This window comes from Phocoena phocoena, chromosome 16, assembly GCF_963924675.1.
Source record: "Phocoena phocoena chromosome 16, mPhoPho1.1, whole genome shotgun sequence".
Classification (NCBI taxonomy): Eukaryota; Metazoa; Chordata; class Mammalia; order Artiodactyla; family Phocoenidae; genus Phocoena; species Phocoena phocoena.
Genome location: NC_089234.1, coordinates 11,602,590 through 11,630,537, shown reverse-complemented (window position 1 = coordinate 11,630,537; position 27,948 = coordinate 11,602,590). Strand labels below are relative to the sequence as shown.

Sequence of the window (27,948 nt, the reverse complement as noted above, 5' to 3'; positions counted from 1 at the left end):
CTGCTGGAGGCTGATTCCCACCCCTGCCCCTGCCCACAGCCAGGCCTTGGCAGCCCCGTGTGCAGAGCTTCCTGCAGCTGACACAGATCCCCTCACCAAGGGTCAAAGGGTGGCCAGGGTACAGCTGTGGGAGTGCCCCTCCCGGTTCCTGTCCTGGAGGAGAAATGGGGTGGCCCCCCAAGAAACAGCTGCCTCCACCCTGGTATGGGTGGGACAGGCAAACCCCCAGTAAGCCCCTTGTTTGGAAGGAAGGAGACCCCCCCCCGGAACCCCTGTCTTCCAGAGTGTCTTGCCTCTCTCCTGCTCAGCTTTTCCTGAAGGTCTAGTCTGTCCACACTGAGAAATTGCAAATAGTTTACATGGGGAATGTCAACTGCCCACGTATGAAAATATACACATCATTAAGTCCTAAGTGCTTGCGTCTGGAGATAAAGTGGACGGTCTCCTGGGCTGACCTTTTGTTCACTGGTGGAACTGCTGCTAATGACCACTAGCCTGTGTGTGTGTGTGTGTGTGTGTGTGTGTGTGTGTGTGTGTGTGAGATACGTATGGCAGCGCTATACAAATAGCACTTGCCGAAACATGCCGAGGCCACTGCACCTCGTTATCCAGCCTCCAAAGAGGGCTCTGCTCTCCAAGGCCAAAGTCGCATCCTCTTCACTATTCGAGAAAGACTGTGGCGTCCTTGGAGGGCCTGACGGTGCTTAGGGATAAGGCTCTCTGACCAGATTGCCTGGGTTTGAATCCTGTCTATGCTCCCACGCTTGCTGTGTGACCTTGGGCAAGTTACTTAACTTCTCGGGGCCTATTTCTGCATCTATAAGATGGAGATAATAAAACCTACTTTGAGAGGATTAAAAAAGATAACCCCACGTAAAACTCCTAGGACTTAACGTATATTAGGTGCTCAAGAAGTAGCAGTGGTGACCGCAATTGTCACTGGGAGGTGGGATTGGGTGGAAGGCCCTGCCTGCTCAAAGATTCATCTTGGATGAGGTTGTATTGGAAACAGGTCCTGAAGAGGGGGTAGGGTTCGGACAGCGTGCTGTGAGCGGGCCAAAAGGGCTCCTTCCAGTAGCAAAGGCTCAGCAGCTGGAAGGCCGGAGCTCGCCCAGGAAATAACAAGTATGGGGTGAGAGCCCTGGCGAGCAGCGGGCACGATGGGGAAGCAGGTCGAGGAGGGCATTCGGAGCCAAGGCCGAGAAGGCACTGGATTTTGGTCCTCTGGCCATGGAGATCATTTCCGCTGTGTGCTCTCGGAAGACTCCCTTGGCGGCCGTTGTGTCAACATAAGAGCGAGTGGTTGCAGAGGTCCGTGAGGGGCGTACTGGCTAGTCCAGGCGCCAGAAGAGAATTCTTGAAACCAGGGCAGTGGGATGGAGAGGGGTTGGGTGGGTGACATAGCAGGGCTAAGATTGCCGTGTGTGCCTGTCCCCATCTGTGAAGTGGGGAAAAGCTGGTTTCGAGTGGGGCCAGGGAGGCCAGGGCTGTGTCCTTTCCGTAGAGCTGGCTCAGGACAGCTGGCTAGAGCCCATGCTGCTTGGATCCACTCCCCGAGCTCTGCCCGCTACAGAGCCCCTCTGGTGTCGGTCCGCCTTGACCCTGGCCAGCACTGTGACTCGGAGGGGTCCGTTCCCTCGGTTGCCCATCGGTGCCAGGAGTGGGTTGGATCAGTGAGGCCCTGGGGGTGTTCCCAGAAGAACACCCTGCTTCCTGTGTTTTCCTCCTGCTTCCTCTCGGTCCTGAACCTCTGAGCAAGTGTAGGGCGTGTGTTTCCAGGAGGCTCCAAGGGCGACAGTAGAGGCGCTTGCTTTAGGAGTCTTGGCTACTGAGGAGGTGTGGAGGGTTGTCACGTGGCCCAACCGTGCCTCGATCCCTGGGCGCTGCCAGGGGCGCTGGCCACATACAGTAGATCCCATTTCCACTCTGACCTCTTGAAACAAGGGACTTGGGAGCCAGGAGATGCTTCGGGAATAAGGTCCTCAGACACGTGGAGTTTCTCTCCGATGCAGGAAATGAGGTCCCTTCATCCCTCCTGGTCCCCTCGGAGCAGTGGTGCCAGGGAGAGCAAAGCAGCTGCCCTCACCCTCACGATGCCATCGGGCTGGTGACTCAGCAGCCGGTGAGAACCAGCCTGGCAAGACCTGATCCTGTCAGCCGCCCGCTTACTTAACCGTATCTGGATGAGTCCTCCGCACTCAGGGCAGCACCCCGACTGCGCCCTGCTTGCTGCAGCCTCCAGGCCTTTGCCCGCACGGCCCCCCTCCCCTGGTGTACATCCCACCTCTCCCTCAAGGTCCAGTTCCAGTCTTCCCTCCCCAGGGCTCCCTCCCAACCTGCTCTCTCATTTCCCCCCGAAATTCTTATTGCAAAGGCCACCCTCGTCGGGTCTGAGATGTAGCACTTGGTAATCAGTCGCTCCGGACTCTACGGGCCGGGAAGGCTGGTCCTCTGGGGGGTGTCTGCAGCAAGGGGCTCCATAGTGCCACCTGGTGGACCAGCAGCTGGCCTGGCCCAGGCTGGATGACCTGTGGAGGCCGAGCTGGGCTTGGGCTGTCGGCCTGCCTCTGGGGCTCCGTCCCTCTCGCTGGAGTTCTCTGGGGCAGGCAGAGTGCTGAGTGAAGCACCCACGGGAGGCTTCGTGCCCAAACCAGGCCCATGCCTTCCCCACCACCGTCCCTTGCTCCCCAGCCTTGGTCCCTGAAGCACCCCAGTAATCTCTGTTAGCCGGTATGTCACCCCAGACCCAGCACATGCTCCCTTTTAATCCATTGCCATGCCGATGCAGCTTCAGGACAAGTCCTAGCTCTTCTGACTAAGCAGACGCCCTCCCACCCACAATCCTCCAGCCAACTCTCTCCTCTTTAGAAACCCCAGTGCACTGAATCATTACTGGCCATCAATACCGTCCACGCCTGAATATTGCAGAGGTTTCCGTGTTGATGGAGCAGAGGATGAGAGGTCTGGCCTAGGCCACTTGTTGAAGTTTAGGGTCATAGGCAGTGAGGCAGCGTGAGGGCACTGAGAACTTAACAGGGGAGTGGGGACAAAAGGGAGGAGAGGACTTAGGGAGGAGTGAAGGTGCAAAGCCCATTGGGCCCCTACACCCAGTTCACTGGCCTGCCCCATTCACATTCAGAGCAACACAAAGGGCTCTTCTCAATGTGCTCTGGTGCCCAGAAAAACACCCATGCAGCCTTCACCTCTCGCTGCCTAAAATGTGCCTTCTGGCTAACACGTAGCAGGATGCCTAGAACCTGTGGCACACGCGTCAGCAACAGCAGAGTGAGTCTGGGCCATCGGGGGGCTGGAGGCACAAAGGGGCAAGTGTGCTGAGTCTGTCCTACCATCTGGGCCTGCTGGCCACCTGGCCCCATCCAAGTGCAGCCCCAAGTTCTTCTGGTACCAGATTCAAGGTCAATTTCATGTTCCACAGGGAGGGTTGGAGCCCGTTCTTTTCCCTCTGGTGACAGTGGCTTTTATCCAGAGGCACAGACCCACAGACAGTGGATAAAGCACACCCGAGCTTTAATGCCATGTCTGTTCCCACTGCCAGCCTCAAAGGAGAAGAAACGGGGAGGAGTCTTAGCCAAAGAGGAGGGGGAGGTTTATTCCCTTGCTCCATGTGTGATTTCAGGGGCAGGACAGGTGGCCCTGAGCCTACAGTTCCTCAAGGAACCAAGTCCCATCTCATCAGGTGGGAGGGGCGAGAGCTCTGTGGTTAGCGGCCCAGGGCGTACACAGCCGTGTCCCAGAGGCATGTCTTGCTGTTTTAAGCTCTCCTGGAGTTGGCCGTAGAACCCTCCTTAAGGGCAGTTGGGGCTCATCCTGACTGCCAGCAGAGTTGGCGGGGCCAGGCAGACTGGTCACATGGAGGTTGACCAGCCATTGGCTTCAGCTGCCCTGGACCATCAGGAGGCCAAGTGTTCCCAGTGGGGCCTCCTCGGAAGCAGCACCAGCACACATCTCAAAGGAAACTTGGTGCCTGCATTCACACTCTTGTGCTAGAGTCTGGGCCCGCAGGCTGGAGCTACTTGAAGAGACCACCTGGTGACCAAAGAAACTGTCACTTCAAACCACGGCTGGCCTGAGGGGTTCCCAGGCCCCAGGGGGAATTTTACCAGCCACCTCCACCAACACCCCTTCTCCGGGCTGCTTTCAGTCCTGCAAATATCTGAGGGCCTTGAGGTCCTTTCTGTTTGGTTAGAAATTAGGGGAACATCTTTGACATGGAGGAGAATGACCCCAATCCTTCCTCCCCATGCTGACCCTCAGCTTCATCCCAGAGGGACAGTCCCCGCTAGAAAGAGCCACAGCACTGCCCGCCGTAGCTCTCCTGGCGTTCCTGAGGCTTCAGTGCAGGGAGGGCGACATTCCTGGCCAGAGCCCACCTGGCCTGTAGGATACACCCCTCTCCCTTCCCCAGCTGGCCTCACAGGCCTCCTGGGACCAGAAGGCATTAGCTTCCTTGAAAGAGATCTGAGACCGTGGAACTCTTCTGCCTTCAAGCCACAGAGGATGGACTGTGGTTGCCGGGATCCCAGAGCCTTCTCAGTGTCTGAGGGCCCTTTTTCTTACGTGACGCATCAGACCTTACCTGTGGACTGGGGAGAGCCTTCTCTGGGGGTCTGCCTTTGAAATCGACTTCTCTGAACTGGAGGGGAAGGACCAATAGCCTCAGATTCCACTGATGCAAATAGCAAATGTCCATTTGAGCAGCAGCTCTGCCCACCCTCCTGGCAGGTTTGAGTGTCGGGTCCCAACTTAAACCGGCCAACAGCTTCTTATTCCCTTCTTATTGGCCAAGGTGTCACTTCTCGGAGTCACTTGAGAGAAGGTTTGGTTGGAATCACTTAGTCTCTTCGTGTGGAGCCAAACCAAACGCGTTATTGACTCCCCTCGGGACTTTGAGTGTGGGCAGCTTCCCCAGAGCCCTCCTGCCAGCCAGCCCCGAGGAGAGAGACTTTATGCACAGCTGGGCTGCCCCCAGACCCTGGAAGCCCCTCCCATCCGCTTAGGAGTGTGGCTGACAGGGAGCCCCGCTGGCTGATGGGAGGGCCCAGAAGGGATGGGTGGTCTGAGGCCATGTTCTGCTTTGCCTCTGACCCCATCCTCTGGGAAGGTTTCCCAGATGACCCCTGCCCCCCAGCAACGATCCCCCCCCCGCCTCTCTGAGCCCAGTGGCTCACTGCCCTGAGCTGCAAAATCTCCTATATAAGTTCTGTCTGCCTCTGCTGGAGGGTCTTGGTGCCAGGTCAGCCCACGGCTAGGGTCACACCTCAGGGGACTCCTGGGAGATGGGGTTGGGTGACGGCAGCACAGGTGGCCCAGACACCCCACCACCTCCAACCGTACTTACTCTAGACCCACCCAACCTGGTGTAAATCCCCTCTCTGCCGCTTGTTGGCTGGGTGACCTTGGGCAAATGTCTTAACCTTGCTGAACCTCAGTTTCCTCATCTGTGAAATGAACATCATAATAGTACCCACCTCACAGAGCCAGAAGGAAGATTGAATGAAAGAATGTGTTGGCCTCAATAGATGGAAACCGTTGCTACCCATTATATTACTTATATTGGTTTTAAGTATTGGGCCCATAGAAACATTTCATTTGGTGGAGGAGAAAAGAAATTTGCTGATAAAAAAGTTTGAGAGCCATTGAGTTCCATCCATCCAGCTCATTTTATACATTACCTGTAGCCAAGAGAGGCAAAGGAACTTTTCTGTGTGGATATGACCTTATTTATGTCTTACTGGAGAAAAAGTGCTTTGAGGTCAAGGACCACCCTGGCTTCACATTTTAACACCCCTCCCCGTGCATGTGCCCAACACCAGGCCGGGCCACTGCGCGTGAGGGTGGGTCCTCCCTGGCTGAAGTCCATGACAAAGTGTGCGTCTGGGTGCATACAGGTGGCAACTCGGGTGCCTTTCTGAGGTCCCAGAAATGGTTCTGTTTCTCCCCATGGCACGCCCACCCAGCGTCTCTGCGCTTTGCTGACTCATGGCAGGGTTAAGGCCACACCCTGGCACACTGTGTTTCATCTTGCTTACTAACAAATATATGCTGGGCACCAATTCTGTGCCAGGCACGGGGCCCTTCAAACCAAAACTGCCCCAGCCGTCAGGTCTCTTCCTGAAGCCAGTTCACCCATGGCCTCGGTGGCTTGCCCTAATATTTGATTGCTTTGAAGTAGCCTGGAATCATTGATCCCCAAGAGACAGCTGCCAGGATTCGAAGCAAGTTCCCCAAGTCTCAGAAGCAAAAGTGACCAACCCCCAATTGTCAAATCTTGAAGGGCCTGTAGGGCATCTCTGGAGCTGTTCCCTCCTGGTACAGAGGAGGAGATGGAGGCATGAAATGGCCAAGGGCAGAGGGCAGAGCAGAGCTCGGGACTTCTTCCCCAGCAGTGAGCATCCTTTCTGCAAAACGCGCAGCAGTTGCTCCAGAAGCCAGCGCTCTACTTGTTGCTCTTCTGATGTCTCGTTCATTGAGTTTTGTTGTTGTTGTTGCTGTTGTTGTTGTTGTTTGGCGGTACGCGGGCCTCTCACCGTTGTGGCCTCTCCCGTTGCGGAGCACAGGCTCCAGACGCGCAGGCTCCGCGGCCATGGCTCACGGGCCCAGCCGCTCCGCGGCATGTGGGATCTTCCCGGACCGGGGCACGAACCTGCGTCCCCTGCATCGGCAGGTGGACTCTCAACCCCTGCGCCACCAGGGAAGCCCTCGTTCATTGAGTTTTTAGTGTGGGGAGAGGGGGATGGTCCAGGGCAAAGTGGGATGGAAGGTGGGGCGAAGGTGCCACCACCCAGGATTGGCGACAGCAGCCCTGGGGAGACACGCTCTGAGTCTGCGGGGTCGTGTAACGGGCTTTGCCTGCGCTTGGGTGCAGGCGGCATATACTGGCACAGCGGCCGCCCCCAACACACACACCTGAGGCCTCCCCCGCTCAGGGGCTAGGTGAAAGCCTGCAGAGAGGACCAGAGAGGAGAGGACCAGGCTAGGGGAGAAAGGAAGAAGGAAAGAACTCAGGAATGGGGGCATTCAGAACACTGGGGAGATTTCATTCACCAGAGCCATGCCAGGCTGCTGTGGGCACCCCCTCCAGCCCCAGAATCAAAACCCCCAGAGACACCACCCGGTGGGCTTAATCAGCCCCCAAGTTACAGTTCAATAGCTGGGAAGAGAAAGCAAGCCTTTCAGATTTCAGCATCTTTAGGGGGAGAAAGATATGTCTACATCCTGTGCTTTGGAGCCCACTCCTGGCAGTTTTCTCTGTTATCCCTGTAGTTGATTAAAGACCCACCTGGTGAGTAAAGAGCCGGCAGACAGTGAATGAAGAGGGGAGGGGAAGGGGTGGCCGGGCTGCCTCTGGCTGTCTCCGCACCTTCCCAAGGGGGCTGCTGCTCCTGGGTAGGACCAGAACCTCTTGGAACCGTCCCTTCAAACTTGAAACATTCAGGCCAGGCAGCTTAACTGGAAGGAGAACGAAATGACAGTGCTGACATCTATTGCACGCTTTCTGCTACCTGCCAGGATCCGGGCCAAATGCTTGACCCAAAGGCTTCATTGATTCATTCCTGGAGGAACAATTATTACTGACCATCCTCCTGATAACAGCCAGGCTGTACCAAGACCAGGGTCCCAGAGCTACAGCGGCAGATGTGGGAGTAGCACGCAGACCTACCAACGCCGAGGCCGTGCCGGTGTCACATCCCTCCCCTTGCTGCTGAGCCGTCCGTCCACCTGCCCCTTTGCCTACTCCAGACCCTTTCACACATGGCCTCGAGGCCAGGCAGGGGGCCGTCTCACGTCTGCCCTCTGGGGACGCAGCACCCCACCCCAGTGGCTAAGGGACTGGGGCAGCTCCGAGGGGCTCCCTACACTGAGGCTCACACCTCCCACTCGGTTCTGACCGCAGTCCAGGACGCGGGGATGTCGTGATCCATGTTCTGTAGAGCGGGGCTCAGAGGAGCCACGTAGCCTTACGAGGTCACACGCGGTGTCCGTGGCAGAGCCCGAAATCTGGCCCTGAGTCCCGGCTGGTTCACCACCTTCCAGCCCAGCCACCTTGCCAGACCGCCTACCACGGTGCAGGGGCCCAGGACCAGGTGCGGGTAGGAGGGTCCCCCGAGGCCACCCGGCGCCCTGCCCCCTCCCTCACTGATACCTCCTCTCCTCTTCCTCCCTGCAGTCCCCAATTTTCATCGCCCACGTTGGCCGGGACCTGGTCTCCCAGACGGAGGAGAAGCTCCTTCAGAAACCCTGCAAAGAACTCTTTTCTGCCTGTGTGCAGTAAGTGCTCCGGCCGCTGGCCTCCCTCCCTGCTTCCCGGCCTGGGGCGTCAGGCCCCTCCACCTCCCCTCGGGCTGCCACACAGTCACCCGGCAAGGGGCTGCCTCTAGCCTCCACCTGAGCGCTGGGCACCCGGGGCAGGTCTTCAGTGCCTGAGGGCCCAGCCAAGCCACCCAGCGCTTGTACACTTCTCATGAAGGGAAAAGATACCAGGGTGCCAAGTCCAAAGAGAACATCTGCTTCAGATGGTGTCGAAAGCAAGTAGCTCTCCAGGCTGTGGAGACAGAGGAATGTGCACGGGTCTGACCCAGTCTGGGTGGTTTGGAAATCCTTCCCAGGTCCCCCCCACGCCCACTCCTGCCCCCATCACTGCCACCCCCCAGCGCTGCTGCGGGAGCTGGGCTGCAGGCTGCCCTCTCAGCCACACCCCATCACCTTGTTGCAGGCTGTACGGCAACCATAATGGGACGTGAGACAAGTCAGTGGGTGTGGGGCGAGCCGTGCACCAGTTAAGCGCCACCATCGCACGCACACTTGCCATGAAGACTTAAGCAGCTAGGCTCACACCCGTTCCTGCGCCCACACACGCACCCTCCCTGTAGGCTGACGTGCAGCCACACGAACATACGTACGTGCCAAGATCGCAGCTGGCGTGACTGCACCGTGTTCAGACTCTGCACCCCAGACATTAGTTGAGCGCCTGCTATGTGCCTGGCACGATGCTGCGTGGGGGAGGCCTTGCGAGCAAGAATCCAGTCCTGCCTCCACGGCTTATTGTCAGCGCCCCATGCGCTCACCATGGGAAGAGCTGGGACATTCAGGGGCGCCAACGTGGGGCCCAGCCCTGTGGCAGGTGCTGGAGAGGGCCCACCGTGAGCAGAAACAAGCCGGGTTGCTGCCCTCCTGGAGATGTCCGAGGGTCAGCTCTGACGGCGGGTGAGGTCCTTGGGCTGCCCCCTGACCTTGAGGGAGTGGCCGTCCTGGCCCCCGACGCCAGCCCCTGTTCTCAGGTTTGGCAGGGTACAGCCTCCAACGAGCCCCAGCTCTGCACGTCGCCTCCCTTCCCCAGGTCCCAAGTGTCTGGGCTCGATTGGTCAGCGTGGCCGCTTTTTAAAGGGACGAAGCCCAGTTCAGAGCCCTCCAGGGCCTGGCCTAGAGCCTGGCCCACAGCAGGTGACCAGTAAATTCTGCTGCAGGGTTGAAAACCTCCCAGGGGCTTCACTGGTCCCGACCAAATCTAGGACCTGCGCCCCTCTGCCCCTTCCCGAAACACCCAGTCCTTCCATTGCACGTAGTTAAATATTCCTCTGTTCTCATCTCAGCTCCTGTCCCTTCTTCAGAGAGATCTCCCTGACACCCCTCGGGACCTCGCTTACCCCAATTCACGATAACATGCCCCTGGGGTCGTTTATTTGTTTGTTATTTGCCGTGTGTGTCCCCCATCATGCTCCCTGCTGTATCCCAGAACTAGAGCAAACCCCCAAGGCAACTACTTACTAAAGGTTTGCAGGGTCAGTCAATCTCAAACAACCTTTGTAGAATGGTGGAGCCTCTCTCCACTCCTGCTGCATCTGTTGGAGGCCCCTGTGTATTTGCATTTCCAAAGTCTGGAAGTGGATGAGGCCCGGCTATAATCTGCTGGTTATGGCTCTGCCCACCTGCTCCAAGGTCAGGGTTGTAAAACGTTCATGTGTTTGTTCCCTCTGAGCTAGGTCTGTCCACGACTACCTGAGGGGAGAACCCTTCCACGAGTACCTGGACGGCATGTATTTTGATCGGTTTCTCCAGTGGAAGTGGTTGGAAAGGTGAGTGCTCCCTGGGCACAGCCCCCCGACACACACACACACACACACACACACACACACACACACACACACACACGAGTGTGTGCCAGTGTGTGTGTGTGTGTGTGTGCGCGCGCGGGGGGTATTGGTTTTTCACCTAAGTCCTATAGAAGTCTGTTACCTCCCATGGGCCCATGGTTCAGATAAAATTCAGCGTTCTCTGCCTGTTAATTAAGTTCTTGTGTATTCTAGAAATGCTGTATGCTTGTTAACATCACACACACACACGCTCATGCAGACACACGCATACACTTAGCCTCTTGTTCTTACTTTTTGGGGTCACCGTCTTCGGGAATTCTTTCTCTGCCAGCAAATAAAGAGCTGCCATATTCTTTTTTTCTTTTTTTTTTAACATCTTTATTGGGGTATAATTGCTTTACAATCGTGTGTTAGTTTCTGCTTTATAACAAAGTGAATCAGTTATACATATACATATGCTCCCATATCTCCTCCCTCTTGCGTCTCCCTCCCTCCCACCCTCCCACCCTCCCTATCCCACCCCTCCAGGCGGTCACAAAGCACCGAGCCCATATCCCTGGGCCATGCGGCTGCTTCCCACTAGCTCTCTACCTTACGTATGGTAGTGCATATATGCCCATGCCTCTGTCCTGCTTTGTCACAGCTCACCCTTCCCCCTCCCCATATCCTCAAGTCCGTTCTCCAGTAGGTCTGTGTCTTTATTCCCGTCTTACCCCTAGGTTCTTCATGACATTGTTTTTTTCTTAAATTCCATATCTATGTGTTAGCATACGGTATTTGTCTTTCTCTTTCTGACTTACTTCACTCTGTATGACAGACTCTAGGCCTATCCACCTCATTACAAATAGCTCAATTTCATTTCTTTTTATGGCTGAGTAATATTCCATTGTATATATGTGCCACATCTTCTTTATCCATTCATCTGAGGATGGGAGCTGCCATATTCTTAGAAAGATTTGCACATCCCTCATGTAACCCAGCCCCCTATTGATGGACACGGAGGTTTCCCTCAATTTTGTGTGCAGGTTTCCCGAAGTCGTGAATGACTTTGTACACACATCTTTATTTTTGCAAATACATCCATAGAAATTCCTAGCAGATGGGAATTCCCTGGCGGTCCAGTGGTTAGAACTCGGTACTTTCACTGCTGGGGTCTGGGTTCAAGCCCTGGTCGGGGAACTAAGATCCCTCAAGCCACTCAGCGTGGCCACAAAAGGAAAAAAAAAAAAAAAGAAAAAGAAAGAAATTCCTAGCAGAGGAATTCCAGGGGCAAGGTTTCCGCTGTGAGGGACTGCTAGATCGCCCTCCCACACTGCGCCCGATTCCCAGTCCTGCCAGTGCCCGGGCGCTCGCTTGTCCTCAGATTCAGCAACACCCTTCTTCGTGCGTGAGAGACGCGTTTCCTTCTTGTTTATCTCTTCACCTCTAATCATGGGTGAGACCGAGCATCTTTTCATGTGTTTCATTTGCCACCTTATTCTCTGCAAAGTGCTCTCACACACACGGTGATGACTTGGCCGGGCAGAGGTGAGCTCCGTGTGACTGACAAGGAAGGAGAGGCAGGGAGGATGTGGCTTGCTGGGTCACCCGGCAGGGATTAGTGCAGCCAAGGAGGGGACCCTGGCCCAGGACCCCCAGAGTGGTGCTCTGCCCACCACAGCGTCCCAGGATTTGCAGGAGAGGGCAATGCTTACATTAAATCCATGCTGGGTTAGCTGGTAGGTGAGGGTGGGGGTTTCCCCTCCCACTGCCCAAGGTTCCTGTGCCCCAGGGGCCTGGCACTCACTGCCATCTGGGTATCTGGGCCGTGGTCAGAAAGCAAGGAGCCCTTCTGCTCCTGCATGTATATCGGCATCTGTGCTGGCCAAGTCCCCTGCAGACGCTTAGGACACATACCTGTGGGACATGAACCCCCGAAAAGCCGAATTCACAGCACTCCCTGCCCACTTCAGGAAGCCCTGAGGAAACACCCTGCCCTGTAGCCTCTGGGGGACGTCTCTCTCCACCCTGACCCATGGGGGTGACAGAGAGAGCAGTGGACGGTCTTCTCCGTTGGTGCACTGCCTGCCACTGGCCACCTTGCCCGTGCACGTCATGCCTCCAGGAGATGGAAAAGCCAAGCGTGGGCCACCAGGGGCCCACAGCCTGGGTCCGAGTCCCAGCTCTGCCTCCTCCCTAGGGGCTGGGGGAGGGATGCTCTCCACATCTTGGTTTCCTCACCTGTAATGTGGGGATGATAACACTGCCTGCCTTATAGGCATGGGGTGAGGGTGAGGTGAGATAGCACCGCACACATCAACAAAGCCAGCCTTTGGGCCTTGGGAAGTAAACTGCTGAATGTAATCGTCGGGGTGAGTCGTCACTGAGCACGTTGGCATCACCATTGCCGTCTCCCCCCCTTCTGATATTGGAGGGAGCAGCTGACCCTTGCGGAGGACAGTCTGGTGGGGAGGTACTCATCTTGCCCCACCTGCCACTCTGGAGCCCTGGGCTGTGTAACACAACCCCACCGTCCTGGGGTGGCAGAGTCAGGACACCGAAAGAGGGCTCTGCAGCAGGCTTCCTGGACTCCACTTCCAACCCAGCTACGTACCAGCCGTGACCTTGGGCATCTCATTTCACCTCTCAAAACCTAAGCGTTCTCATCTGCAGAATGAGGACAGTAATAGTCTCACCTCCTGAGGCTGGTGTGAGGATTACATGAGTCTATGTATAAGCTGCTTCAAGCAATGGGGATTGTTACCATAGAGACCCCCAGAAGGGGCTGTGTCCTTTATCCCAAGAGTTCTAATAATGACATCTGACACTCAGCACCTTACAAAAAGCCTTCAGATGCATATACCCTTTTACTGAGGATGCAAGGCTCAGAGAGGTTGATGGGTTGGCCCTGGGTCACACAGCAATGGCCTGGCAAGGGTGGAGCCTGAAGCCCAGGTCCCTCACTCAAGTCCTTCACTCTTAGCCCACCCAGCACTCCTGTTCCAATGGAAGCCTTTAGCTGTGGCCACTGGCTTTCACTTTACTTGTCAGTACCAAACACATGAGATGGAGAAATGGACTTTTAAAATCTGCATGCTGACTTCAAAGAAGTTATGCCCTTTTGAGGGCGTTAAGCTGTTGAAACCAGCAGGGCAGGACCCTGGCCTAGAAATGCCCTAAATGACTGACAGCACCCCGCCTTCCCCCCGCTCCCTTTTTTTTCTTGCTAAAAAGATCATGGCCTGTTGGTGCTGTACTGTTGAAATATTAAAGGGATTTTTTTTCCCTCCCAAGGTTAACCAAGAAATTCCTCGGAAATTGTATTACACTCATTTCCCCCAGCAGAGGAGCTCTGCGGTAATGTCGACCGACTGTTTGTTCTCCACGTATCGTAAACTGTTAGGCCTGGACGCCTTCATGTGGTTTCGAGGGCAGCTGGAAGAAACGCTTCCCAGGGCCACATGGCAGATGCAGGCGCATGGCAGGTTTGCTCTAGGCCGGCTACTCGTGTGTAAGATGCAGAGCAAGGGGGAGTTCTGCCCAGGGGCAGCCTGCACCCCGCTTCCTAAAGAAGCACCGGAGAAGAGAGAGTGAGTCACAGCACATGAATTCGAGACAGGCGTGCCAGGGAGTGCTCCGGAGGTTTCAGGGCTGTCCTGATTTCTGGTGAATCCCGAATCCTCTTCAGGACCCAGCAGCGAGAAGAGTTTCCACGGAAGATTCATTCAACAGCTGCTGGGCGACCAGAGGCTCACTGCTCTTTCTCGAGCAAAACCAGTTCTTTGGCCCAATTCAGTCTCACACCAATCCCCGCCCTGGTTAAGACTCTTAGGGTGGGGTTGGGGGATACTCAAAAATAGTCCTAGAGGGGCTTCCCTGGTGGAGCAGTGGTTGAGAGTCCTCCTGCCGATGCAGGGGACACGGGTTCGTGCCCCGGTCCGGGAAGATCCCACATGCCGCAGAGCGGCTAGGCCCGTGAGCCATGGCCACTGGCCCTGCATGTCTGGAACCTGTGCTCCGCAACAGGAGAGGCCACAACAGTGAGAGGCCCGCGTACCACAAAAAAAAAAAAAAAAAAATAGTCCTAGAGAGCCAAGAACCAATTTTAACGCCGTAAAAGCTGCTTGTTCTTATCCATGAATCAACTGATGAACATTTCGGTTGTTTCCATGTCTTGGCTATTGTGAATAGTTCTGCAATGAATGTAGGAGTAAAATATTTAACGTTTATAAATGGACCATTACTCAGCCTAAAAAAGAAGGAAGTCCTGCCATTTATGACAACGTGGATGGACCTGGAGGTCGTTGTGCTAAAGTGAAATAAGCCAGACACAAAAAACGAGTACTGCATGACCTCACTTACATGTGGGATCTAAGATATTCAGACCCATAGAAGTAGAGAGCAGAGTGGTGGCTGTCAGGGGTGGGGAGGGCTTGGAGAAATGGGAGATGTTGGTCCAGGGCACAAGGTTTCAGTTATGCAAAATGAATAAGTTCTGGGGATCTCCTTTACAACATGGGGACAGTAGTTAACGGTACTGTATTATTTACTTAAAATTTGCTAAGTGGGTAGATCTTAAGTGTTCTTGGAAGAAAGGAAGGAAGGAAGAAAGTACGGAAAAAAGGGAGGGAGGGGGGAATGTTAATTTTGTGAGGTGACAGAATGTTAATTAGCTTGATTGGGTAATCATTTCACAATGTATACATATATCAAAACATCAAGTTGTACACTCTTTGTCAATTATACCTCACTAAAGCCGAAAAGAAGAGGGGGGAAACCTGATTTTCCTTAGCCAAACAGGCCAGCGATGAAAAAGCACACACTGTCTGCAAGGTGGAGTCCTTTGCTGCAACTAAATGGCCATTTATTTACCCCACAAGTCCCATACTTGGCTCCCGATCAGAGGCTTGTCTCATTAGACATTATAAATGGCTTTGGTGGGACTTTCCTGGTGGCGCAGTGGTTGAGAATCTGCCTGCCAATGCAGGGGACACGGGTTCGAGCCCTGGTCGGGAAAGATCCCACATGCCGCGGAACACCTAAGCCCATACGCCATAACTACTGAGCCTGCAATCTAGAGCCCGCGAGCCACAACTACTGAGCCCGCGTGCCACAACTACTGAGCCTGCGTGCCACAACTACTGAAGCCCACGCGCCTAGAGCCCATGCTCTGCAACGAGAGAAGCCCGCGCACCGCAACGAAGAGTAGCCCCCTGCTCGCCGCAACTAGAGAAAGCCCGTGCGCAGCAGTGAAGACCCAACGCAGCCAAAAATAAATAAATAAATATTTTTTAAAGAATGGCTTTGGCTAATTAAAATGGGGAGTCGGGAGACACAAAAAGATTAGTCATAAATACGGCTTTTGGCAGACAGGATCTTCTCGTGTTCTGGGGCTCAGGGGGGTTACGTATAACACAGCGCCCTCGGTGGCGGGAAGCCTGGGAACCGCCGTGAGAGAGTAACCAGACTGGACCTGGGGACCAGCAGACTCTGCCCACAGGAGGCCGCGTCTTCCTGGGGCAAGTCTGCAGGAAGGAATAGCTCGGGCGCCCCAGGACGGGAGGTGCAGCCGTCCTGCCTTCCTGCCGTCCTGCCTGCAGGTGTGGGAGGGAGGGCTGCGGTTTCCTTTGTGGCCTCCGTGGGACACCAAGCCTCTGTGGCTCCTGGCCCCCTCCCCTCTCCCTGCACTGAGGACACAGCTTCCTCCTGACTTCAGCCGCATGATTTGCATTTGGGAGAGAGAGGGGAACCACAGGGAAAGTGTGGTGAAACAGCCTCCGCTCAGCTCTTCCCTCCCAGTGCAGTCCTGAGGGCGGCAGCCTGGGATCTGAACACCCAGCCCCAGCCCCAGAGCAAGTCCTCGAGGGTCCCGTCTGCAGTGATGTTTCCAGGGGGTCCCCGGGGCCTGGTCTGGCCATTTGTGCCTGGCACTGGTTCTTTTCAATGCTGCCCTTGTCTATTTCTTCTGGATTCTGCATCTTAATACTACAAGTCCCATGTTGGATTTTTGCTTTTTTCCAGGCAACCGGTAACCAAAAACACTTTCAGGCAGTACCGAGTACTGGGAAAAGGGGGCTTTGGGGAGGTAAGTGAATATCCACGTATTCATGAAAAGTTTCTGGACTCTTGTCACCTTTTCTGTCCCTTCGGGCTTGGCCTGAAGTGTTCTAAGCATGGCTTCCGAGCGAATGGCTTGGTCATGCACCCCCGATGGAGAAGGAGGGTGAGGCCGGGGCCTTGAGCAGGTCTGCTGTGTCTGAGGTGAGGAAGGAGGGTGTCTGTGGCAGGGCAGCTGAGCTGGAGCCAGCCTCAGGCAGGAGTCAAGTCTGGAGAGGAGAAATGGGCACTCTTGATTGTGTTTGGAGGGAGAAGGGAGGGCGTGAGGGGCTTAAGCATCCTGGCCACACCATGCTGTTAGTATGCGCTGTTGTACTTAATCTGATCTTCCCAAGCCTTGTTATTCCCACTTTAGAGATGAGGAAAGCTGAAGTTCACAATGGTTAGGTGACCCAGGCAAGGTCACACAGCTGCATAGGGGCAGAACTAAGACCAGACCCAAATGCCCTGGTTTCCATTCCTCTGAATTATACAGTCAGGGTTCGCAGGAGTCTCCCATCACTGCCCCCCGAAACAAGCCTCTCCTAACAGCAGCTGGTGCTTGAAAGTCCCCAGTTATCAACGGCTACATCTGGCTAGAAGCTTGGGACAGAGAAAATCTAGTTGCCCCTGAGAGAGGAACAGTTCTTTAGGCCTCAGCCAGCCATCTAAACATTGGTGTAAATGGCTGATTCTGCACCTCCAAGGTCTAGGATTTGCCTAAGGTGCCACCAAAGCCAGATCTCAAGGGCAGGGCCCTGGGAGCAGTGGGTCCACGGCCAGGCATCCTCCAAGCCCCAGAGACACAGCATCCTGGCCTTGAGGGAGCTTCACACTGGCCCTGTTTCACGTGCCGTGTGCCCTTGGCTTCTTTCTTGCCCCTCAGGTCTGTGCCTGCCAGGTTCGGGCCACGGGTAAAATGTATGCCTGCAAGCGCCTGGAGAAGAAGAGGATCAAAAAGCGGAAAGGGGAGTCCATGGCGCTGAATGAGAAGCAGATCCTGGAGAAGGTCAACAGTCGGTTTGTGGTGAGTGTCAGGGCCCCAGGGACAGGCCCCCCCTGGTGACTGGGACTTCTGTCCCTTAAGTGTGACAGGTCCCCATCCCCCAGGGCATGGGATGCAGTGGGGGGGGGGGGGCTGCAGAAAGGAGCCCGACACTCCCTCCATCACGAGGCACCTGGGGGTCAGTTGGGGCTGACAATGGTCACCAAGCTAGCCTGGCTCCCCTCTGGGCGTGAGACCAGGCTTCTCTGAGCGCCTCCGTGGACGAAAGAGGCCCACGCGGGGCCCAGCCAAGGAGCTTTGTTTCCACAGACCCCTGTAGGCTGGTTTCATCACAGGAGACCAAAGTGTCAGGATCCTAGAGAGGCCCATCTGGTTTATATTCGTGTGTTACTGCATCCAGGCTAGGCTCTGCTGCGGTAACAAATCAACCCCAACTTGAAGTAGCTGAAAATGGCAAAGGTTGTCCTTTTTCTCACCCCGAATCCCATCAGATCAGACCACCTTCCTTCATCTTCCAGCCACACCCTTCCCGGGAGTGTGGAGAGTGAGTGCTGGGGGCTCTGCACTGCCTTGGCTGCAGTGACACCCCTCACTTCCACCCACAGTCCTCAGCCAGAACCCGTCATGGCCAGGGACCAGCCAACCGCAGGGGAGGCTGGGAAATGTGGAGGAGGACTTGGGTATTTGGCCAGCTCTCAGTGTCACTGCCACTTGTTATTATAAAAAATAATATATGCTCCGGTAAAAAGTCAAACAGCACAGATGGGCGCAAAGTAAACATAAAGGCCTCCCTCTCTAAATAACCATTCCAGACGTGTTTGATTCATGTACAGATTTTATTACTTTTAGCCAGCGCGATCTTACTACAAATCTTAGGCTGCAGTGTTTTCCCCCTTAAATTGTAGAGCTTTTCCTACAACAGACCAACAGCTACACCTCTTTTTTAAAGCTGTGCACCATTCCCCAGATGCACAGGGAAGAGCTAGGCCACGACCTGTGCAGTCAGTCCCCACGATAGAAGTTGTTCCTGGTTTTGAAGCCACCGCAACAAATAAGGCTACCGTGTCCATCCTTCAGCATCCCTTTGGCATATTTCTGTGAGGGTGTCCGTGGGATGGACTCCTAGTGGAGGAATTGCTGTGTCAGAGGGTGTGTGCACGGCCCCCAGTTTCACTCCCACCAGCTCTGCGTGAGGGCAGGCTACGCCATCCACGTGGTGCTGCTGTCATCCCCCAGAGTGGGCTGGGCTTTACGAGGTGATACCCAAAGGGGGCAGAACTTTTAACCACCTGATGCACACACATGCTTTTGTGACGTAAAAACGCAGACACCGTCCTGTTGGGACCCCTGAAAGGTGCTGGCCTTCCCCTTCCAGCTTTGCCCCCTCACCTAGAACCACTGAATCTGATGGAGGGGCAGCGGCAGGGGCACCAGGAGGCCGTCAGGGCGCAGGGGGTGGCGTGAAGCTGCTGCAGCTCCTGCACCCTAGCCCTCCCGCCCAGCTTCAAGGCCCGGGAGGAGGAGTGGACGTGGTCAGAGGGTCCCCGGAACCCCACCGCAGGGCTGTCTTGTGCTCCCAGGTCAACCTGGCCTACGCCTACGAGACCAAGGATGCGCTGTGCTTGGTACTGACCATCATGAACGGGGGGGACCTGAAGTTCCACATCTACAACATGGGGAACCCGGGCTTCGAGGAGGAGCGTGCCCTGTTCTATGCAGCAGAGATCCTGTGCGGCCTGGAAGACCTCCACCGTGAGAACATCGTCTACAGGTGAGCAGGCTGACCCTTCCATGCCCTGGACTGGACGCTCGACCCCACCCTGGGAGTCGAGGCCCGGGCATTGCCCTTGAGTCAGACAGGCTCCTGCCCAGGAACCGAGTAAGGGAGGGAGGCCAAGTGTTCCCTCAAGAGTTGATGAGGTTGGGCCACTGTTCCCTTCCCAACCAGTGCCTGCGAAGCTCAGTGGAGCCTGGTGGCCTGATCCGGAACAAACCCCAGGAAGACTTTAGTAGGATCACCACCGCAGCAGGCATCAGAATGGACCCCGTTCCCTCCCACACCATCCAGCTTTTTAGGACCAGGTGTCCAGGTTCTGTGCGCAGTGGCCCTGACTCTTCTCACAGGCCTCCTCACAGAATTTTGAAAATCTGTGTGCCCTCATACATTTTAAGTAGACATCTAAAATTGTCCATCATATGTTAAAAGAGTGGCTAATATTGATATTTTGAAATGGAGCTAAAGTGGCATCACATTTCTAAAGGTATCCAGTGGAATCTGATTGCTGTAGCAAATTGATCTCCACCATCATGCAGCTAAAAAAGTGCATGAAAGCTCCTTAATGGTGAGGAGTTTTCTATGATTTTCTTCTCTACTCCCCTCCACCCCGACAGAATAGTTATTATAATGTAATATTTTTTTTGCATAAAAGTTATCGATTAGCATTCCACTCTGAAATATGTGGACGTATGTAAGATTTTTTAAAAATTTCCTTTGACCATAAGGCTCTAAGTGTTAAGATAATATATTCTGTTGAGTTGACCTTATAATGATTATTACTAGATCCCACCTCTAATTGGGATCTATGGTGACTGGCTCCAGAGCCATAGTCACATTTAGGAGTGGGGAGGAACCTGCTCTTCTTCTGTCAACTGAAGCCACCAGCACGTGGGGGACCCCCGCCCCCCAGCCGCTGGGGACACACTCCCCAGTTTGAAGACCTTTGCCGTGGGGCTCTTGTCGGAGATTATCTTGGGAGCCCGAGAAGGTTTTGAAAGCAAGAGGAATGGTCTTGATGACGTGCCCTTCCCCCCACACCATCTCCCAATTTATGCTTTTGTTTTGTTTTCATTCAGGTGGGAAGAGAGTCAGAAAATTTTCCCTGAGGGTTGAAAAAAGAATCCTCCACTTGATTGCTTTTCTCTTAAAAAAAGAAAAAAGGCATCCCTCCAAATTCTAGCCCTTCTTCTATGGAGGAAGGGAACCATGGTGCCTCCCCGGCCCCGACCACTTGCCAGAGCCTCTCTGGGGGTGTGGGTTTGTGCCCACTAGCCAGCTGTCTTTCCGACCCGGTGGTCGGTGGGGGCTGATTAATTGCAGTGATGACTCCTGCCCCTATTTGGAATGGTTAACACACCAAAAGCATGCAAGTTAACAACAGCAACAAAAGTATGTCGTGATAAATAACTACGTGCAAACACCAGTTATCACTTTGTGACGCTGCACCACTGGATATGGGCACAGCTCCCCATGAGGAGAGCTGCCCTCCGTTTGATGAACAAAGCCAGTTGGTTGAGAACCGAATCCTCGATCTCGATGCCATGTATCGTCTGCCCGACAGCTTAACTGAGTTGCACACACTATCCTGTTATTCTTTAACTCGTGGAGAAAACCGTTTATTAATAAAACCAGGGCTTCCCTGGTGATGCAGTGGTTAAGAATCCACCTGCCAATGCAGGGGACACGGGTTCGAGCCCTGGTCCAGGAAGATCCCACATGCCGCGGAGCCACTAAGCCCATGCGCCACAACTACTGAGCCTGCGCTCTAGAGCCCACGAGCCGCAACTGCTGAGCCCACGTGCCACAACTACTGACGCCCGTGCACCTGGAGCCCGTGCTCCGCAACAAGAGAAGCCACTGCAATGAGTGGCCCGCGCACCGCAACGAAGAGTAGCCTCCACTCGCCGCAACTAGAGAAAGCCTGCACGCAGCATAACGAAGACCCAATGCGGCCAGAAATTAATTAATTAATTAAATAAAATAAAAACAGACACTTCTGCTGCCTCCCGCCCCCCCCTCCCCCCAGTGGGAGTGGAGAGGTTCCCTTTCACATGAGCCCGATCATTTCATCAAACAGAAGAGAGACGTTAGGGACAGGAGGAGGTGGCTGCGTCTACAGCCGTGCCTTCTGGCGGTGCTCTCTCCCAGGCTGTGGCTCAGCTGGAGCTGGGAGATGTGCCAGGCTCCTGGGGGCCCCCTCCCCAAGGGGGTGTTTGTCCTGGAGGTTACCGTTCTCTCCCTTACAGTCCTCTGCCCCAATTCTGCGGCTGGTTCTTTGTCCTCAATAACTTCTCTTCTTTCATTCCCAGACCCTGCTCTGCCTTCAAGGCATCCGGGTCTTCTCGGGCCTGGAGGGGTCTGTCACCACTCCAGCCAGAAGTGTTCTTAGCCCTGGGGCCATCAGTGTGTGGACAGGTGCCAGGACTAGCCTTTGCCTAGCTTCCTTTTCAGTCACCCTCCGGGGTCAGGAAGGCACCTATGGCAAAAAGCAGCATTTGTTTTAAATTACTGGAGGGAGAGAAGTTAGCACAAGATTGTCTTGACCTAGAGAGAGACCAGACCTCCTGAGCCCAGAGTCGGGAAGGAAACACTCAGACCGGGTTGGCCCAAGGGGGTCCACCCAGATGCTGGTGTGCCCTTGCCTCCCAGAACAGCCGCACTCACTTGCTGGTGATCTTTCCCTTTCAGAGATTTGAAACCTGAAAATATCCTGTTAGACGATTACGGTAAGTCAGGCAGCGGCCCGGGGATCCTTCTCCTGCTCTGCAGCTGAGGTGAGCGTCGCAACCCAAAGGGAGCAGGGGTTCCCCCAGCGGAGACTCAGAGACACTGACCCGGGGTCCACGGGAGGGCAGAGGGCATGGACAAAGCTCCCACCCGGCAAAGAAGCAGTGTGGCTCGGCCGAGAGGGAGGAGAGGGAGAGAGCGAGCAGTGAATGAGGAGTCGAGAATTCCAGAGACTCTGGGCCAGTACTTAACTCTCACACAGCTTCCCTGCACCTCATCTTCCTTGTTTGTGAAATAGAAACAGTGGGTCCTGCCCTGCCTGCTTCAGATGGTGGAGGGTGGTGGTGAGGTTCTGACAAGATAGCTTGAGGAGAAGTTGTTTTATCAGCGATAGCCAGCTATAAATGTGTTGGGCGTTATTACTTGTCTATCACCATTGTGATTTTCTTGTGTGTTTGCACACACATTCACGGATAAGAGGAGCCACCACAGTAGCCCCTCATGACTGTTCAGCCTCTCATGCCTGGGAAGGGGTTGTCACATCTTCTATCTAACTAGATCTTCTCATCGCTACAGAGGGGGCAGGGCCGACACCCCTGTGCCCATTTTACAGATGATAAGATGGAGGCTCAGAGGAGCCAAGCTGCCAAGGTCCCTCACCCAGCAATATCAGTGGGGAGTTGAGACCAGAAACAAGTTCTCCCTGCCAGCATGCCCCAGACATCAGGCAGCCCCAGGCTGATGGGAGAGAGAGAGGGAGGGAGGGAGGGAGGGAGGTTGTTCGTGACCAAGCGAAGAGGTTTGATTGTGATACTGTCGTGTGGTGGAGCAGGCAGAGGGCTCAGGGCCCACTGCCCCTCTTTGGATGCGCCCAGGGCCCGCAGGGGTTCTTGCTGGTTCCAGAACTGTGCCCACCACTGATTTGTTGCCCAATGGCTGGAATATGTGTGCTCTCTCCCCTGCCCCCTACCGTTCCTGCCTTTGTCAGGGGCCACTGAGCCAGGGGAATCCACTCAGCTGCAGCCTAGCGGGGTCTCTGGCGTTGGGCCTTGCTGAGGTCCAGGCTGGGAAGGAGGGTAGTGTTCCTCCCTGCGGGGTCAGATGAGGCCACGACCCTGCCAGCTGGGCCACTAGGAGAGACAAGCACTGAGGCGAGCTCTCAGCACCACGTTGTCTCTGCCTTTGGGGGTCGGTCCTGGTCCAGGAGCTCCAATGCCTCCCCACAGTCTCTGCTAAGCCTGGGTGGCAGTGTCTCCAAAGGGAGAAAACAACCCCCAAAGACCAACAAGGCAGCACAGGGAGTTGCTTCCCAAATTGCTTTATGATTTTTCCCCTTAAGCAAATTGTTGCAAAATGTCAGGAGACTCTTACATTTTCCCATGAAGCAATACCAGAATCAGGCCAAGGCATTTTAAACTTTGTGACATCAGCGTTCCAAGAAGCCCATTAGGGCATTTTATGAGGCAGGTCTGCGATCGTCTAACCAAATCCAGGCATCCTTTTCATCGTTAAGTTTTTCTCCTAAAGAGTAATACTTTACCCCTGTCCTCTGACACCTGGACTCTCCCAAGGGTCTGCAGTCACCCTGCCATGGCAGGTTCGTTACCACTCTTTCTAGGACAGATGAAATGCCAGGGGCCCATGGCAAGTCTGGGGCCCTGCCCAGGGTAGACCAGATGTCCACATGACCATCCCAGGGACCTATTGACTCTGTTGTCCTCCCTCAGGTCACATTAGGATCTCGGACCTGGGCCTAGCTGTGAAGATCCCGGAGGGAGACCTGATCCGCGGCCGGGTGGGCACTGTCGGCTACATGGGTAAGTGTAGGCGCGGTCTCTCACCAAGCCCCACCCTCAGAGCCACTGGCCTCTTTGTGCAACTAGAAGTAGTCATGCTGGGAGGTGGGAGGTCTTAGCCAGGGTTCGGGGAGCATTGGGGCACCAGGGCGCAACTTGACTTCACTGAGCTCTGCAGCTCCCACCCCTAGCCCCAGCTACATCTCTTGGGAGGGCAAGCCCCTCCCAAGGTCAGTGGCAGAGCTGACAAACAGTGCTGCCTGGGGGTGGGTGGAGTAGGGGTCTGCTGAGTTGGCAGACAGCCTTTCAGGGTGACCTCGAGAGGGGGGAGATCATTAGGAAGGGTCCAGAAAGGAGAGGAGCACCCCACCTACTGTGTCACAAGTACCATTCTAAGGAGAGACCAGCCTCGGGCTCCCTGCGCTGCATCCCCTGAGCCTTCTCTGAGACCATCATCCCGGGAGCTACGGGGAAGAGCCCCAGAGCTACACCGACCCCTGGAATGCTCCTTCCAATAAGGGATATTCCCTGGGCTTCCTTCTGCACACCTCCCACTCATAAGCCCACTCACACCAGGAGGTAGAGGACTCCTGAAAGCTCTGGGGGTGTGGAAACCTTGTTTTCCTCTACCGGGCTGTTGCCAGCGACACATGCTTAGGGTTCTAGACTTGGTCTCTGGTGCTCGAGGGTCCTTTTCAGGTTGCACGACATTGGAGGACCTCTGGGGTGTGTATCTGTGTGTATGTTGTGGGTATGTATACCCATGTGAATGCTGAGGGATGGATGGACAGATGATAGGTAGATAGATAGATAGATAGATGACAGATGGATGGATGATGGATGGATTAATAAATGGGTGGATAGATGGATGGATGGGTGGATAGATAAATGGGTGGATGCATGATAGATGGGTGATGGTTAGATAGGTCCATCTGTGCACCTTTGTGTGTGTCTGCCCGTGCATCTGTGTCTTCTCCTCTTGCACAGAGTGTCTGCACAGCACATAGTGTGTGTGCATACCAGCACGTGTGTGGATGCATTTGCCTCCCTGGATGAATGTGGCCTGCCTGATGACCTGAAACTATCTTTTTTGCATTTCTATGGTGAATCTATAATTCATTTTATCAAAATGTTAGAGAAGCGATTTGAATTCCAGCTAAATTTAAAATCGTTTTACTTTGGGTGGACATACCATTCATTGAAACAGATACATGTGCAGCACCTACTGTGTGTCAGGCGTCGTACCTGTTACCGGGCACAGCAGGAAATAAGGTGGCTCACAGTCTAGTGGGGGAGACATCAAGGGAACAGGTTGTTTCCATCCACTGTGGTCAGGCTTCTGAAGCCACAGTCAGAGTCCTGGGAGCACAGCAAAGAGCAACCAGGGCAGGCTCCCAGGAAGAGGTGGTATTTACAGCAGGTGGTGGGCCAGGGTTGGCAGCGGGAGGAGGTCTGAGCCATCAAGCTCCAGGCCTTCTGTGGGCAGCAGCATCACTCCTGGCTGCAGGACGTCCCGAGGCCCCGTTGACATTCACAGTCCTGGCCCCATCTGCCTGGGCTCTGACCTGCCACCAGCTGTCTCTCACCTCTCCTCGCTTCCCTGCTCTGCCCCCAGCTCCAGAGGTCCTGAACAACCAGAGGTACAGCCTGAGCCCTGACTACTGGGGTCTGGGCTGCCTCATCTACGAGATGATCGAGGGCCAGTCGCCCTTCCGCGGCCGCAAGGAGAAGGTGAAGAGGGAGGAGGTGGACCGCCGGGTCCTGGAGACCGAGGAGGTATATTCGCACAAGTTCTCCGAGGAGGCCAAGTGCATCTGCAAAATGGTGAGCTCCCGGTGAGCCAGACGCTGCCCCGGGTCTGGTGTCCAGTGCTGGCTCCCCTCCCGGCCCTTAGCCGAGAACAGCAAATGGGCTGAAGGGGACAGGGTCGGGGCACGCTAGGGTGTGGGCGATGAAGCCACCAGGCTGGAGGAGCAGGCTGTGGACTGGGGCGGGCAGTGAAGGCTTCCGGGAGGGAGCCTGGGGTGGAGCAGGGCAGCTCTGTGATAAGGGAGGGGGCTGCGTGACAATGGGAGACACCCTCATGTCCAGCTCTGTGGGGGAAGCCAGCATGGGGAGAGAGGGGCTGATCCTGGCTCGCCCCCAAGATGCAGAGGGATCCAGGCAGCCCTTACCCTTGACCTTGGGCCTCCTGCTGTCTCTCCAGCTCTGGACCCCTGGGTGCTGGCTTGAGGCCGGGGCTGTAGGTGGTGATAGTTTCAGTCTTCGAACATCTTATACTCGAGTTTTCCACCCACTATATGGAATGTTGGTCACACTTGCTGGGGCCCTGCGTGACAGCATCCATGGATAGTGAACTTGACCCGGCCACAGGCAGGGCGCACTCGGGGAATGACCTTTAGACAGGCTGGGTAGACGGGGCCAGACTGGGGGGCTGGAAGCCAGATAGAGGAAGGAGTGACAGGAGCCATCAAAAGTGGAGCTGGGGGACTTCCCTGGCGGTCCAGTGGTTAAGACTTTGCCTGCCGATGCAGGGGGTGTGGGTTCGATCCCTGGTCGGGGAGCTAGGATCCCACATGCCTCGCGGCCAGAAAACCAAAACATGAAACAGAAACAATGTTGTAACAAATTCAATGAAGACTTCAGAAATGGTCCACATCAAAAAAAAAATCTTAAAGAAAAAAAAAAGTGGGGGCTTCCCTGGTGGCACAGCGGTTGAGAGTCCGCCTGCCGATGCAGGGGACACAGGTTCATGCCCCGGTCCGGGAAGGTCCCACATGCCGTGGAGCGGCTGGGCCCGTGAGCCATGGCCGCTGAGCCTGCGCGTCCGGAGCCTGTGCTCCGCAACGGGAGAGGCCACAACAGTGAGAGGCCTGCGTACCGCAAAAAAAAAAAAAAAAAGTGGAGCTGGAGAGAGTCCAACCCTGGACTGCGGCCCTTCCTCTCGGCCCAGGTGGGCCCTCTTCCTTTCCTGCCCGGCTCGTAGGCTCCCAAGGCCCACCTGTGGCCCCCAGGGCCCTCCTCCCTCTGGTGATAGCCCAGCTGTGCTAGCACCTCCACTGCAGGCAGCTGCCCTCTTATACCAGCCACTCGGGGACAGGAGGCGCCTGAGCGCTTGGCTCTGGGCACCGGGGATCCACAGATCCCCTTCCTCTCCCTGCAGCACGCTGCACCTGGAGCAGCGGACAGGCCGGCGGACCCTCAGGATCTGAATCCTGAGTGTAAACCAGGCTAGAGTGCAGAGAAGGGCAGGCCCGGAGAGCCGATGAAAAGTAGCAGAGTTTCTGCTTCTAGAAAACCTGAGGCTGCACTGCTAGGGGCCCAGAAACCTTCTGGCATAGTTCCCACCCCCAGAAGGCCACCCTCCTGGAGCCGTCCGCCTGCTGCCTGACCGCTTCCTCTTACCAGCCTCGGTCTGACGTCACAGAGGCATGGGAAGAAGGATTTGGGCTAGAGCTGCCATCTGACCACTTCCAAAGGAAGAGGAACCATAGATCTGTCATTGGCATGTGTGAGAGACCGTGAGGGACAGTGTGGTGTGTACACAAGCAAACACACGCCCGGACCACAGGCCGGTGCCAGCCTGCAGCTGGGGGACCTCCGAGAAAACAGGTGGTCACGGCAGCCAGAGCTGGGGTCGGGGGCAAGAGGAGCAGGGCAGCAAAAGGCAGGTACATGGAAATGTGGGGTCCTAGGGATGATTGACAACCGGGGGCTGGGGGGTGCCAAGGATACTTGGTTATGTCACAGTCAGGTATCTGTCCAGAGGGAGCTAACTGGACAAGGGAAGAAGGAGGTCAGAGCATCACCAAATGTCCCAGGTCAGGGAATTCAGAGAAGCAGGTCTTGAGAAACGCCCAGCAGCAGCATGGGATGTGCTGAGAGGACAAAGAGGCACAGAGCGCCCCCTCCCTGCCCACAGTCATCGGCTTTGGCGCCCGGCTTTGGGGCCCCAGGACCGGGGGCACTGCTGTTCCTCTGCTGTCCCCTGGTGGCCACTGAAGGAAAGGTGGCATCTGAGCCTGGGGCTCCAGGCAGACCTGGGTCCGTAGGTGTACGTGTCAAACCAAGGTCCCCTGTCTCTCTCAGCTAGAAGAACCTTTGGAGCTCTCTGGCCTTCCTCTGCCTCCTTACCCTGGGGTCTTGGAATTCTGGTCTTGGGCTTCCTCTGAGCCCTTAACCACAGCCCATCTGGTCTGGCAGCCAGGCTGCCACCGCCAAGGGACACCAGCTCAGGACACAGCAGGGCCTGACCGTAAGGAGACCATGGAGGCCCGGGGCAGCTCCAGCCCCACCTGCCGAGGAGGGTCTCTCTACAAACAGCAAGGAAGCTGGTCCCTGGCCCCCAGATTCTGTCCCTCATTCCATCCTGGCAGCCACAAGACCCTCTCCACTGCCCCTGGTGTCCAGAAATGCATGCATCTCATTGCCTTGTCCCCTGGGTCCAGTCGTACC

The 27,948-nt window shown here is 55.5% G+C and overlaps 1 protein-coding gene across 1 annotated transcript in view; it reads left to right on the top strand.

The window, feature by feature from the left end:
* The window catches only part of GRK5 (G protein-coupled receptor kinase 5), a 222,176-nt gene that overhangs the window by 186,992 nt on the left and 7,236 nt on the right, over positions 1–27,948 (top strand). Inside the window, exons 5-12 of the mRNA XM_065893716.1 lie at positions 8,189–8,289; positions 10,002–10,094; positions 16,113–16,176; positions 17,074–17,214; positions 18,774–18,964; positions 21,659–21,696; positions 23,425–23,514; positions 25,109–25,317. Coding sequence (XP_065749788.1) covers positions 8,189–8,289; positions 10,002–10,094; positions 16,113–16,176; positions 17,074–17,214; positions 18,774–18,964; positions 21,659–21,696; positions 23,425–23,514; positions 25,109–25,317 — 927 coding nt within the window. The remainder of the gene's footprint in view (positions 1–8,188; positions 8,290–10,001; positions 10,095–16,112; positions 16,177–17,073; positions 17,215–18,773; positions 18,965–21,658; positions 21,697–23,424; positions 23,515–25,108; positions 25,318–27,948) is intronic.